General features: G+C 38.0%; 1 protein-coding gene across 1 annotated transcript in view; it reads right to left on the bottom strand.

Annotated features, from left to right (window-relative positions):
- LOC106869568 (transformation/transcription domain-associated protein) overlaps window positions 1–15,709 on the bottom strand; it is a 103,165-nt gene that overhangs the window by 50,833 nt on the left and 36,623 nt on the right. The window contains exons 35-51 of the mRNA XM_052970942.1: window positions 15,366–15,462; window positions 14,875–14,996; window positions 13,497–13,667; window positions 13,148–13,231; window positions 12,764–12,883; window positions 11,775–11,894; window positions 11,517–11,609; window positions 9,431–9,550; window positions 8,367–8,426; window positions 7,457–7,524; window positions 6,752–6,863; window positions 5,571–5,660; window positions 3,100–3,347; window positions 2,008–2,161; window positions 1,728–1,835; window positions 1,470–1,543; window positions 1,021–1,156 (exon numbers count right to left, since the gene is read on the bottom strand). Coding sequence (XP_052826902.1) covers window positions 1,021–1,156; window positions 1,470–1,543; window positions 1,728–1,835; window positions 2,008–2,161; window positions 3,100–3,347; window positions 5,571–5,660; window positions 6,752–6,863; window positions 7,457–7,524; window positions 8,367–8,426; window positions 9,431–9,550; window positions 11,517–11,609; window positions 11,775–11,894; window positions 12,764–12,883; window positions 13,148–13,231; window positions 13,497–13,667; window positions 14,875–14,996; window positions 15,366–15,462 — 1,977 coding nt within the window. The remainder of the gene's footprint in view (window positions 1–1,020; window positions 1,157–1,469; window positions 1,544–1,727; window positions 1,836–2,007; window positions 2,162–3,099; window positions 3,348–5,570; window positions 5,661–6,751; window positions 6,864–7,456; window positions 7,525–8,366; window positions 8,427–9,430; window positions 9,551–11,516; window positions 11,610–11,774; window positions 11,895–12,763; window positions 12,884–13,147; window positions 13,232–13,496; window positions 13,668–14,874; window positions 14,997–15,365; window positions 15,463–15,709) is intronic.

The raw sequence follows: 15,709 nt of genomic DNA, 5'->3' as shown, positions 1-15,709 counted from the left end.
AATATGAAAGAGGTTTTTTTTTTAGGACAACTTTCAACAAAAAAAAAGAAAAAAGACACTTAGTCAATAAGTGGTTCTCAGTGAGGATGATCAACCTAACAGAAATAACAGCTAAATTCCAATTGTAACACACTGTCATCATCATGTAAGTGAAGTCCATATTCCATGGTGGCATGGCTTGGACAGTTCAACAGGATCTGACTAGCCAGTGGGCTGTGTTGAGCTCCAATGTCCACTTTAGATACTATAGTCTTAGATGTACTGTGTTTGAATAAAAAAAAAAAAAATAGCCACAGCTGGAAGACATTCGATCATGGGTCTCAGGGCCAACCAGGGGTAAATAACAAAATGTGTGTGTGTGTGTGTGTGTGTGTACATGTACACATCATCATCATCATCATATAACCCCCGTGTTCCATGCTGGCATGAGTTGAACAGTTTGACAGAATCTAATGGGTCTAAGAATTGCACCAGGCTCCATTGTCTACTTAGACATGGCTTCTACAGCTGGATACTCTTCCTAACACCAACCACCTTACAGAGTGGACTGGGTGCTTTTTATGTAGCACCAGCACTAATCAGGTCACCATGCAACTTGCAAGATTATGAAACCAAGAGGGTAGGGACTTTATGCTAGGAGATGAGGGTCGAGATATGAGACATAAACAATGGTAATGAAGTGTCCACGTAGCCCCTTCCCCCACCTAAAGGTACAAGGCAAGTGAAACTGAGAAGGGACAGAGGAACTAGGAGAGTGGACAGTGTTAAAAAGAGCCCCCAGGCATAGAACACAATCCAAAAATGAAATATAAGCAAGACGTAGTTTTTCAATTCATCTTCAGAAAAGTAGTAAGTCCAAACAAGACTCCAACTGTAACAACATCTTTAACACAGGGAAACATAAAATTCAGATCTACCCATGCCAGTATGGAAGGCAGACATTAAATGATGATGATGACAATGATAATCCTGTTTATAGGAGAAAAGGCTATTTGAAATTCAATGGACAGGAACACAGACTTCAAAATATTGTGAAGAAACGAGGAAAAAACTTACATTTTGTGTGAAGCCAAGTCGCTGTAAGGAACTGACCATATGCTGAATTAAATGGTGACGTACGGGGTAGTAGACTTTGTAATGACGTACCACAAGTTGTCTGTGGATTAAGAGAACAACAAGAAATAATGAGAACATGAAACCTAAATACTGATAGAAGGTTGGGAGTTGACAAAACATAATTATACCTTTCAATCAGAATAATTTTTTCTTATGTATAAAATTACAAATTTTGGGAGATGGTAGAAGACCTAGAGCAAGAAGGATCTTCACAAACATGCAGACCTTCCCTGACATTTGATTGCTCTGACTTCTACATTGCTGCACCACTAATATACATGAACCAGCAGCAGCATTTATAATAACAGATCCTTACAACATAAAGAAGATAAGCAATAAAATAGTATACTTACAGCAAATGGACAAGTTGAGGAACTGCATGGCCTTCTTCGACAATGATTTTCTTGGTCCAGTGTGCTAACATTCCCTGGTAGTAGGGAAACAAAGATGGTGGAAAAGAAAGAAAGGAAAATCAATCAATAGAATCTACAAAAAAATCCTTTGAGTCAGGACAAAATACAAGAGAAAAGTCACCGAGAGTAAGAAAGAGACACTCAAAAAGGGACAGAATTGAAAAAAAGACAAAAAAAAAAAAAAGATGCTCAACTTACATTGCCATCCTCCATTCTTCCTGGGAAAGCTGGTGTTAAAATCTCAAGAGCTTGCCGAACTACAGCTCGAGCTTCCACTGCATGTGCTTTCAGGAGACTGTGAAACACCTGAAATAGCAAGAAACAATTGAAATAGATTACCTATTTGTCTGTTTGCACCCCCCAGGTTTCTTTAACACCTGTTCATCCTCCCCCACCTTTTCACTTCTAATAAGGACATTGTTAACATTAGTGTTGTGGAGGTGAGTTGTTTGAAAGAAAAGAAAAATTAAGAACTTACTTGCAAGACAATTCTTTTATGAATGGCAAATTTGGCTATGATATGGGCTAACAGCAAGTGTCCATGGTATTTGTTGGCTGGGTCAACACAGTTGCGGGGCAACAATGAAGGCCATGCAAATGTCATAAGGCGCCGTAACTTATTGCCCTGTTTCCTGTAGAGAATAGACAAAGTTGAATTGATAGAGTTAGTCAAGTAATTCTCTATCTATTTCTCATTCGTAATCTCTTTCACTCGTCTCTCACTTACTTGTTTGCTCCCTCAAACAATCAATCTTTCTGATACACAACACAGAGTGAAAGAAAATTACAGAAGAAAATTAAGAGAGAGGGAGAGAGAAAGACTCAAAGAGATAGCAATAAATAACAACAAGGGAAAGGGAGTCCAGAGTAGAAATAGAGAGGAATAGAATACGAAGTGCTTTTTTATATGGCACCAGTACTGGGGTTGATGTAAGCCTTGTCCCCCAAAACTCCAGGCTTTGTACTTATAGTAGAAAGAAATGTTACTATCAACTATTATTACAAGCCAATCAGAGAGCCTCTACTCGATCACTCAATCTTCTAGGACTAGCATTTAAATTGCTTTTAAACGACATGCTACTATTTTAAAAAACAAAGGAGGTATAGGACAACATAGTTCCAGACAAACAAAATGATATATATCATCAACATCATTTAACATCCGTTATTCATGCTGGTGGCATGGTTGGGATGGTTTAACTAGAGCTGGCAAGCTGAAGAGCCACATTAGGCTCCAGTCTAATTTGGCAGGGTTTCTAGGACTGGATGTCCTTCCTAAGGCCAACAACTTTACAGAGTGTACTGGGTGTTCTTTACATTGCACCAGCACTTTTTAAGAGGCACTGTAGTTTTAGGTGATATTATGTGACACCGGGAAGAGTGCTTTTGACTTGGCACTGGAACACGCCTCTTGCAGGTGAATTCTCTTCACCAAGGGGACCAGCCTTAACACTTCTGCTGTGGAGCACAGGTCTTCTCATATACACAGACACACACACACACACAAATACACATATACATACGAAGGAGGAACAGAAAGAGAGAGCGGGTATAAAGAGTGTGTACTTACTTATTAGCAGCATCATGGATGTGTGGAGAAGCTTGTTCAACAAGAAGTGAGGAAAACTGGAGCAGGAGGATTCTGACAGCATCGGAGGTGCCGAATGGATTCTCCGGATCAATGACACGGTTAATGAAAACACTGATAACATTATCAGAGTTATCTTGATCCGGGCTGGGAGGTCCCCCTATCAGGGCCTCATCTTCACCGTGTTCGAAGGCGTGTTGGAAACAGGGAATGATAATGTACTGCAGGATCTGGAAATAGATGAGACACACATATTGCTATACAGAGTGTAGGGAATTAATATATGTAGGGAGACTATCAGTGACTGAGTAATGACACACAGACATGTGAACATTTGTACTTCAATACTGACACGTATGTAGGCATGTGTACATTTATTTAAACACACCCGCACACGCACACAGTAAATAGGTAAATGGACCTTTGTCAGTTTTGCCAATGATATTCAGTAATTTAATCAACTGAATGAAACTGGATGGATAGACACTATGGGAGTCTGTTAGATGCTTGTTACTTGATGTATTGTGCTCATTCACCCTCAGAATAACATTAAGGACCACACATGTCTGTGGAATACTCAGCCACATCATCATCATCACCATTTGAATGTCCACTTTCGCATGCGTGTATGGGTCAGACGGAATTTGGTGAAGCAGATTTTGAATGGCTGGATGCCCTTCAGGCGTGGCTGTGAGTTTAATAAGTTTCCTTCTCAATCACATGGATCACAGGTTCAGCCTCACTGTGTGGCACCTGGGGCACACGTTTTCTACTCTAGCTCCAGGCTGACCAAAGCATTATGAATGGATTTGATAAATAGAAACTGAAACAAGCCAATCATGTGTGTGTTTCCTTGCCTGGATACTGTTTCATCAACATCATCATCAATATTTAATGTCCTTTTCCATGTTGGCATGAGTTGGATGGCTTGATAGGATCTGACAGGGACAGGGGCTGCACCAGGTTCCATAGTCTGTTCTAGTTTGGTTTCTACGGCTGGATGCCCTTCCTAATGCCAACCACTTTATAGAGTGTACCGGGTGCATTTTATGTGGCACCAGCACCCACACCAATGCTTTTTACATGGTATCTTGGTTTTAGGATCTCACATTGATACTTGTAAATGAGCATCGCCATCATACAAGCGGTATCCTTCATTTCCAATCTTCCATGAAGACATGTCTGGCCACAGGAAATTTAACCTTGCTCAGTAAAAGGTGAGGGTTGGTGACAGGAAGGGCATCCAGCCATAGAAAATCTGCTTCACCAAATTCTGTCTGACCCACACAAGCTTGCAAAAGTGGACATTCAAATGGTGATGCTGATGATGATGATGTGGCTGAGTATTCCACAGACATGTGCCTTAATGTAATTCTGAAGAAAAATCAGCACAACATATCAAGCGACAAGCATCTAACAGACTCCCATAGTGCCTATCCACCCAGTTTCATTCACAAAGCTTAGGGAACTCGAAGTTTTATGGTAAATGAGAGTAGCCTGAGATGCCACAGTGAGATCAAACCCAACATCATGATTGTGCAGCAAACATCCTAACCATTTGGCCTTGTATACATAACTAGAAGTATGCTTTCAGTGACACATGCATATCCACAGAACGACACATCCCCACATAGACACATACACACATAGAATTATGCTCACAGATACACGCACAGACATGTATATTAATACCAACAAGCACCAAGACACAGACATACTTAGACATACCCCCACACACACACTAACACACAAATGCATATATACCTAGATATACACCCCTATGCACTCACACATATACACCTAGATATATACCAACATATTCACACATACATACTCAGATATACACCCACACATACATATCTGGAGACATGCCCACATACACTCAAAGACACACATTCCTAGACACATACAGATATACATGCCTAAGTACTTACCCACACCCATCATTTCTGACTCACCATCTTGTTAAATGTTCAACACTTTAGCATTCAGATTACCTTGTCAAATCTAATGCTTATTTATTCACATTGCTTTTAATTAATCATGCATTGTCTAATAGCTTCAAGATTTCAATGATCTGATTGTTTATCCTCAGAATGACATTGAAAGGTATGTGTGAGAGGCCAGATCTGGCCTGTCTGAATAGAAAACAGGTAGAAAATTTAGCAAGATACAGCCAGTTTAAATGCTACTGGGTGGAGTGATGAGAACAAGACATACGTGAAACAGTTTGGTACATTTAAGTAGCTGGTGGTGTTGTCATAGAGGTGGTGGTGTAATGGAATGGCTAAAGACAGCAAAGATAGGAAAATATCGTGTGTGTGTGTGTGTGTGTGTGTGTGTGTGTAGCGGTGGCAATGAGGTTCTTAGAGATGGATAAACTGACACACACATTGTCCGATATTTGGATACACATATATACTTAAAAAGAAAAAAACAGGATGAGAACAAACCTTGGCTTTCAATTCTTGGGGGCAGTTCTTCAAATGGAAGACATCGACAAACTTAAAAAAAGCATCTCGCTTCCATTCTACAGGATAGGTCTGTGAATATTATAAGACAGAAACAATTTTTTAAAATAAAAAAAAATAAACAAATTTCTTTATAAATAAAAAGCCAAGAATCTAAATAGGCAAAGACATGGCTATGTGCTTTCAGGTTCACTCCCACTGCATGGCACCTCAAGCAGCTACATTTTACTCTAATCCTGGGTCAACCATTGCTTTGTGAGTGAATCTAGCAAACAGAAACTGTGTGGAAGCCTCAAGTACATTGGTAACGTCATAAAAATTTAGAAACTTCAAGGACATTAAATCATTTTTGGAATGGTGAATCTTGAAAGCTGTCCTTGGGACAGGCAACCTTCAGCTTGGTCTGTCCAAAAGGGATTTTTAACCCAATATTTCCAGGTTAGTATAGCTTTATCTGCTTCTTGATTAACTTTTCAATATATATACATATATACACACACATATGCGCATGCGCATGCATACACACTCATCGATCATGTATGATCGTGGGATAGCACCTAGAAAGTTCCCCTCCGAGGCACAACTCCAGGCAAGTTTGTATATGGAAGACCAGCAGTCGCCCATGCATACCAGACCCTGCCTCTCCATGCCATGAATGTTATCTAAGGGAAAGGCAAAGGCCGATACAGCTTGGCACCAGTGACGTCGCAACTCATTTCTACAGCTGAGTGAACTGAAGCAACAGGAAATAAAGCGTCTCGCTCAAGAACACAACACACAGCCCGGTCCAGGAATCGAACTCACGACCTCGTGATTATGAGCCTGACACTCTATCCAACATCTATATATATGTGTGTATCTCTTTGTGCCTGTATTTCTTCTCCTACTCCATCTGCATGACAACCAGTGTGTCAGGCAAAAGAGATCAGGCTTAAAAATACTTAAAATTACTGGGGCTGACCTGTTTGAGTAAAACCTTTCAAGATGGCGCCACAGCTTGTTTAACGACTGAAATAAAGAACCCTCCGCCATGTTTTATCACACAACTAATTCATATATCCCTCTTGGTGTGCTTTCACATTGGATCTGTTTTGAAGAGACACAAGGCCCTACCCTTATCTAATGATGTGAGGAGGAGAAGTTTCATTAAAAAATTTACTAACCGCAGCAACAACATCATCTAGAAAGTCCTTTACAAACTGAAACTGTGGAATGTACCGGTTGATGAAGCATCTTAATATCTGGAAGAGGAGGTCAATTTCCTTGGTGTGATGTCTGAAATATAAGCATTGACAGAATGAAACAATTGGACACAGGTATTTGGATGCTGACAATTTGGTATGGCTGACTGGACATTCAGTTTATGGCACTGGAGACTATCACTCACACACACACATGCAGAAATATATAGAGACAATGAGAATAGCCAAAGACTTAGGAGTGAAATTCACTCCCAGCAAAATGGTATGGAAACCTGCTCAAAAAACTGCTCCTGTTTTTGGGTGATAGAATTAATCTGTCCACTGGTTTATCACCACTATCTGGTCCTTGGAGGTCTTTAGCAGAGTCTGAACTGCTGTAAATATCTAGGAGCAGGCTTCTTTCCACCCATCAGTCACTAAAATTATCACTAACTCGTGGATGTAATATGCCAAAGCTGTGAACACAACATGTAACTGATACATGGACGGTGATTCTGATAGACAACACATGGACGTTGATTCTGACAGACAATATGTGACTGACACATGGATGTTGATTCTGACAGCATAGAAATTCACAAGGAGACATTGTACTGCAGACTAATCCAACCTGTACCAACACTGGAGAAAAAAAATGTTATAACATGACTGAAGCAGATCACTTACTTGAAGTATGTTAAAAGACATCGAACTAAGAGAGCTGGTTCTTGCCAGTGAATGTAGTCCAAATTGTCCTGCAAACAAACACAACTATTATACAGATTGAAACCAACAACATTTAAAAAGCACTTTTTAAAAACTGGTTATAAAGTATTTATTACACAAAACCGCTAATGTTATAATATATCTGTTAAATAAAATAATTATATAAAATATTTTACAAAACAAAATTCTTATGTGAATTACTTATGAAATAAAATGTTTATTTTATAAAAAAGTGATAAATTTTGGTATGTATGCTGATGAATACTCTTAACTCAGGGAGTTTCAATGAAAAATTCTTCAGGTAGCGTTATACATAGGAGTAAATGAGTCTACAAGAGCCTGTTTCCAAATTTATCATTTAACGTCCAGCTTCCAAGTTGGCATAAATCGGATGGTTCAATAGGATCTGACAAGCCAGTGGACAGTATCAAGATCCATTAACTGTTTTGGCACAGTTTCTATGGTTGGATGCCCTTAATGCCAACCATTTTAAAGAGTTGACTCAGCACTGCAACAGCCATCAGTATTGCCATGAACCAGCAGAAGATCCTCTCCATGGTCACTCAACCTGCATGAAACAACAGCTAAATCACTAAAATCGAGTTATTTTATTCATTTTTCATTTTACTGAGAAAATGATTATTGAAGTTTTGTACATTTTGATAATTGTCAAGTTTGTGGAATACAGGCTATAGGCTGCAGGTGAGTGAGTGGTGGGTGGTGTCTTTCTCAATCGACAGAGAATAACAAGAATTAGAACAATCAGAAAACCTGATAAGGGAATGTTATCCATGTATTTAAGGAATACTCAGTGGAATACTAAAAACCAATCTCAGAAATAAAAGAGAAATGGAAGTTTTGAAATACTTACAATTTTTTTATGTTTTTCCTGAAAACTATCTGATGTCCAAATCATTCTTAACTTGGCCACCTTTTAAAGAAAGAATAATAGGAGTGGATTAAACATTTTGGATACACATGTACACTTAACAGAAAATGTCAGTGTAGTTATGTGATTGTAGGGTCCAGATAACTAAGGGGTCGTACTCTTTGTCTGATTTAACATCACCATGAGCTGGCCCCTAGATACCTCTAGTGAAGTTCAGTCTGTTGCAAACATTCAGTCTAAGTATTTGATCTGAGGATGTGATGTTTTTATAATTTTGTAATTCTAAGTCCCTTTCTCACACCAGTTTCATACAAAGAAAAAAAATGGGATTGGATGAACCAGTACCAAATCAGAAAATACTTGCCCAAGGTACCATGCAGTGGGACTGAAAACCACATGCTTGTGAAGTGAAATCCTTAACCAGACTGCCAAACCTGCAGCTCCAAAATGAGCTCTGGAGGCAATAAAGGGCTAAGTCAACCTTATAAAATTTCGACTTAACAAGATTGCAGGACACTAATTAACAAATTGATAAGGTATCCAAATCTAGTTTCTATCTCCACACCATTCCATAGCCATATCATACCACATTTAAACAGTTACTCAGTGAAAGGTTGTAGAGATGCTAAAGTGTAGAGTCCATAGACAGAATTGATTGGAAATGTCAACTGATTGATGAATACTTAATGTTGTTTCTAAGGTGATTAAAGCATTTTGAAAATGAAAGACAATAATTACTGGTGAAATAAGAGACAGTAAAGGCTTTTGAGAAGGAGAAAGAGGTGAAAAGAAAGGACAGTGAGGAAGAAATGATAGATGAGGAGGAGGAGAAAGGCAACAGTTATTGCTAAAATATAATGATGAGGATTATGAGATGAAATAATGGTGATAGTTGGTGCTGAAATGAGATGAGGACAACAGCCATAGCTGAAACAAGATGACAAACAACAGTTTTTAGAAGAAACGAGGAGCAGCAACAGCAAGAACAGTGGCTTTTGCTAAAAACAAATGTAAACCTAGAACAGAAATGAGAAATAAATACTTACAGCTAAGACTTGGTCTGACAACCATGTTTCATTCATTTCTACTAAAAGACTAATCAACCTTATTGCCTGGAATTGCATTTCTGCTTTGATGTCTTGTGCATGTTGCATATCTTGTGCATTCTGTAAAAAAAACAAAACAGAACATGAATCATAGCAATGCAAACAACTGTAAGGCAGGAGAGACAAAACATTTCACTAATATTTTGGTAGTGGTGGGGATTTGATATTTTTAAGTTTAAGGACCAATGCATTCTGCATTTGGCTATAAACACATGGATAATGTGAAAAATTATTTTCACTAATGGTTGCAAAAGCAGGTGTAATCCAAATATACAGATCAATTTGTATCTATTAAATCTATGGACCAACTTGTTCTTATATCAAATATATAGAATGCACTCAGAAAAAATCTGCAAAAACAGCAACAACAAGAAAAATCATTTCTTTTACAATACAATAATCCCTCGCCATATTGTTGTTCACCCATCACGGTTTATTATTTAAGCTTACAACGATTCCTTCGTGGTGTTGTTTTGCATTTATAATAATATATATATATGCAAATTATAAAAATAATTATAAAAATATATACAGTACAACATTGTTTCTACTTCGTGGATTTTCACTTATCGTGGGGGGAGGGGCCTTGGGATGATAGTTGAGGGATTACTATATTCAAGAAACCATATATAGTGTTACAGTGTTTTGAGACTGGCATTTCTTGGTAAACATTTCAATACCAAATCACATGAATCTACTTTTAGTTTCATGATACAAAATGTTTTAAATTGTTCATATTTAACCGTTTGGCTGCATAATTAAATTTCATGGACATTCCCCTTAATGATGGTAATTATCCCTCAAAAAATAGAAATGATAATTTCTGCATCTAAAAAAACTTTTTTGGCATCTCCTGTAAATATAGTTTCCATATCCACCACTGAAAATACTTGAATTCTTGCTCTATAAAAAGATGTTCGATGATGTGAAAATATTTAGAAAATCTGAAAAACTGTCTTTCATAAAAAGTGTCACAAGGGGTGTCTCCATTTCTTGTAGCATAAGAAGAGGTTTTTTTTCAAAGCCATGGAATATAATTGCTTTCCACAGTTAATGATAATTGAATTTTGAGTGGATATACCCAGGCTGGTGGACTGATGGAACTGTAAGAACACTGGATTGGATGTCTTATGGTATTCGTTGTCTCTTTGCACTCTAAATTCAAATCCTGTCCAGGTCTACTTAGGTGGTAGGTTTAATTCATTGCACAGTTTAACACCATCACCTGGCCATATGGCACCTTTAACGAAGCCCACATTCATCCATGTCAGTGACCAGGTTACAGTTGTGCAATGAAAATTTTGACTCATTATGTAATAAATTTAAAGTGAATTTAGCAGCTCTGTGCATTGTTTAACTGGAAGTGCATGACATAGTGGTTAGGGTGTTGCACTCACAATGGTAAGATTATGGTTTCAATTCCTGGATGAGGCAGCAAATTGTACTCTTGAGTAAAACACTTCACATTGCTTAGGTCCATCCAGCTGTAAATGAATTCCAGCAATAGGTAGGAAATTAATCCTGTGATGGCCTGATGTCCTGTTCAGTATTGTAATCCCAGTCATATGCTATGGAAACTGGGTTAATCACCAGCCTTATCAATCTTGGGGCTCATGACATATCTAAGTATGTTATTAAATGACTCTACCACCATGTAGTTGCTTCAGTTTCAGATCAAGTACAACTCCATCTAAATTTTTTTTTTTTTGTTCAGTTTTGCTTAAAATACCAATAAAGAAAGGAATTTTTAATTTTATCAAATCTCTCAAAATTAATTGAAACATACAGAAATTTGGTTTTGAAAAGGTTAACAAGAATGACCAAATTGTCATCTGAGGCTGAATTTAGCAAAACAACCCATCAGGCTCAACAAATGTATTAAAGTTCGATACAAATAGCTACAGTGTAATATAATAATTTCAATAGTCCCTAATCCACCGTTCTTTAGATTTTGACATCAACATTAGTAGGTTGTGTGCGGGGCTAGGAGGGTTCAAATAAAGGACTTCATAATGGAATAAGATACCTGAATGTTCTTGAGAGCCATGGTGACTAGTCTCATTGGGTTGGCCATGATTACATCTCGGATCACCTGAGCATCTTTATGTTTCACAATAAACTGTAATAGATAAATAATTCAAAAACAAATAAACAAGACCAACTAACATGAAAAGGTGTGACCCTCACCTCTAACCAAACAACAGTTTGGTATAAGTGAAGGAAAAATGATGGCTGTAAAAATGGAAATATGTGGAACAGGAAAGGAAATGGAAGAGAAACTTACCTCTAAATATCTCGTCCATTGTTGGTCAATAATTGTGTTGTCATTGAGGAACAATTCTACAGTTGGTCCTGGGAAACGAAGTAGGAACTTCAAGAGGGGTTCTCTAAATGGACTGCCAGCCTGTGCAAAAGAGATAGATGAAGTTTTATTTGATAATTCCTCCACAATATATAGATATAATAGACAGCAGGACAGGACATTCGGCAACATACATTATGCTTTGCATAGCTTAGTTGGAAGTGAGACTCCAAGACAGATGCAATGGGGAGATGGAGGACGAAACCCTGAATCCATTTACCAAATTTGACTTAGAAGATATTAGCAATCATCTGAGGCTATCATAGATGGCATCTGCCTAAGGAATCACCTAGCAAGATCAAATCCAAAACATTGTGGTTACTAGCTATGCTTAAGCTCATTAAGAAGACTTTCCTCAACCACTACAAGACATTTAACCCACCATTCTATTATTGTTGCGACTTCACTTCTATTTCTTCAGCCAAAAAAGAATACAAAAATGTAAGGTAAAAAAAAAGGTGGAGCTAAAACCACAGCTGATATTCAAAAGAGAAAGTTGTTTGGCACTCCGTCGCTTACGACGTTGAGGGTTCCAGTTGATCCGATCAACGGAACAGCCTGCTCGTGAGATTAACGTGCAAGTGGCTGAGCACTCCACAGACACGTGTACCCTTAACGTAGTTCTCGGAGATATTCAGCGTGACACAGTGTGACAAGGCTGACCCTTTGAATTACAGGCACAACAGGAAGTAAGAGTGAAAGCTGTGGTGGAAGAGTACAGCAGGGTTCACCACCATCCCCTGTTGGAGCCTCGTGGAGCTTTAGGTGTTTTCCCTCAATAAACACTCACAACGCCCGGTCTGGGGATTGAAACCGCGATCCTATGACCACGAGTCCGCTGCCCTAACCACTGGGCCATTGCGCCTCCACAAAAAAAAAAAAAAAGAGAGAGAAAGTAATAGTGTACTTACCTCCATAAATAGGGCCTTTTCTGTTTGGAAAATTAGTCTCGTTAGGGGTTCAATAATCTTCTGGGTTGCAGTTGGCACTAAGTGAAAGATGTTGATAATGGCAGCACAAATTTTCAATTCCTGCAATGAGAATGACAGATTTATGACAAAAGATGACATGGTCATAACTGGAATGTCTTTAACCATAAGTATGGTCAATCAAGGTGGACCTGATCAAGCAGACTTATGCAACAACTACTACAACAACTAGGCAATAAGGGTGCTTCATATGTGACTGCTTGGTCTGCTAGAAAAAGCAATGAAATCACACACTATTATCTATTGAAAAAAAGGGAGGACATTGCACACAGGACTGGGCAACAAAAATTGACTTTTAAATCTTACCTGAGACAAGACTTGACCGTTATTTCGTTGTTGACCACTTTTTTGGTTTGAGATCGCCACTTCCATGAATTTCTTCAGATGTGTCTAAAAAGAAATGTTGGAATTATCAAAAAAGCAAAACACATGCATGAAGTGGGTTAGTGTCAGATTTTGTTCAGTGATATAACTGGAAGTTATCAAGAACCAGTGTCAACTTCTGCTCTATGATGTAATAGTAGATATAGTTAAACATGTTCAAGTACTGTTCTGTTATATTCTATGACGCAATGAAAGACAGAGCGAACTAGTGCTAGCCTTTGTGCCGTGACGTGATTGATTGAAGATACACTGAGGCAGTGGGTTGACTTACCAATAATTGTTCAAGAAGTTTCTCTTTAAAAGTGTGTGGGAAGAGTTGGGTGAGGCTAGTGAGACGCTGTATCACATTTAAGTTGAGGTTGCGGTAGTCACCGAGCAAGCCGAGAAGGGGTCGCATGTCGCCGTGAACCATTTCCATATCAATGTTGAAGCCAGAGATAAACTGGTGGTGAGAAACAGAAATTAGATTACAACAGGTTCAAGTCACATGTACAACACACACAATACAGAAAACAAAGACACAAACATGCAGAGGCAGAATACACACACGGCATTCATAGGCATAAATCACACATACAACACATAAAGATACATAACAATGAGCAGTAATATGCGTATGTATATGTATATATATATTATATATATCTCATATATATATATATCCTTATCATTTAACATCAAGCAGTAGCAGGGAGGACAAATGCAGACACAAAGACATATATACAGAAAAAAAGTCAAGGTAGAAAGTGCTAAAATAATTTTATAAAAAACATTTCAGTACTGGTTTCAGTCATTGGTTGGCCCAAAGCTATAGTGGAAGATACTTTCCCAAAGTGCCATGCAGTGGGACTGAACATGGAACCATGTGGCTGGGAAGCAAACTTCTAACCTCACAGCCATATAAATGTAGGAGTAATTAAAATAAATACAAGTTTATATCATTTGCTCCCTACATATGTGTCATTGGTGTGGTTCTCTGCAACCTATGCATTGAATGCTCGAAGTGCAGCAGGATGCTGAACCACAATAGATCATCGGGGGAACAATTTACAGCATTATGTTCCCACCAAAGTTTGCAGGATGTCCTCGTCGAGCTCTACATATCTTCCAGGATGAGGCTCGCCTTCGAGGCTGTAGTTTCCGGTTCAAAATTTCTGGAACCACCATTGACACTGGCTTACACTTATTGTCTAATCTCCATACACTGCATTAATATTCCTTGCACTTTCCATTGCGTTGTTGCCTTTATTGAACTCATAAAGCAAAATATGCCGAATATGCTCCTTTGTCACTTCCATTATAGCTTTGAAAAAATAACTTAAAATCGAACTGCACTCATCAAAACTTGCGCTAAGAATAAGTACAAAGTAAAATTACTACCTGCTTTTATAGCAAGTTGATGCAGGTAGTCTATCCTGTCCCCCTCTGACTTTTAGTTCATGCAATTGAAAAAACTGCATTATTTATGGGATGACCCAATATATATATGCATACGCATACAATAATGATGATAATGTACAATGATTGTATATGCAAAAGTGGATACATAGCTTAATACATATGTAGCTTGATACATTATGTGCATGCTTATATACATACATACACGTCCGTATACATTTACATACACTCACACACACCTATATACATACCTTTCTCATACACTCATGAGCTGCCTGTTGCAGTTCTGTATTGCTGCTGTCTAATGCTTTGTAAAGCAAGTGGAAGATTTTTTCTCGACTCGGTTGGATATAATGGCACGCAGCTAAGGCTCCTATAAAACACACAGATACAGAGATATTAAAAGGAACAGAACATATTTAGTATTCAGCTGCTACTAACTACCAAAGCAGCTGCATCTTGAGAAAACAAGGAAGCCTCTACATGGTTACTTGACCTGCTAGATACAACAGCAAAATGGCACCCTCAAATCATACACTGTTGTCATAAAAAAATGGGAGTATAATGTAGTTTCAGTTACATTGTGTTTGGAAAATATACAGGATGGTCACTATTGGAATGTCTCTGACTGACATGGGCTAAAAACAACAACTATATCATTAGCTGAATCACATCATCATTTATCATTTAACGTGAGAAGTGATTTGCATATGATTAGCATTCCAGAAGATATGTTACTTACGTAAAGTACTCTTGCGGAGTGGAACTAAGTTGGAAATATTCTTGTAACAGGCCATCTTCATCAGAGCAGAATCTTCAGCATTTGAAAGATTCAAGAGCTGACAATAACAAAAAATTGAGAATCAATTAAAATACATTTCAAAGACAGACAATTGAAAACACAATGATGGGGAAACAGAGAGTAACAAAGTAACAGAAAAGAAGAAAAATATATATGGAAAGAGTCAAAAATACAAAGAGAAGAAAAATATATATGGAAAGAGTCAAAAATACAAAGAGAAGAAAAATATATATGGAAAGAGTCAAAAATACAAAGAGAAGAAAAATATATATGGAAAGAGTCAA

Source organism: Octopus bimaculoides, chromosome 9, assembly GCF_001194135.2.
Source record: "Octopus bimaculoides isolate UCB-OBI-ISO-001 chromosome 9, ASM119413v2, whole genome shotgun sequence".
Lineage (NCBI taxonomy): Eukaryota > Metazoa > Mollusca > Cephalopoda > Octopoda > Octopodidae > Octopus > Octopus bimaculoides.
Note: the sequence above shows the minus strand (reverse complement) of the source record. Positions and strands in the feature narration are given on the sequence as shown.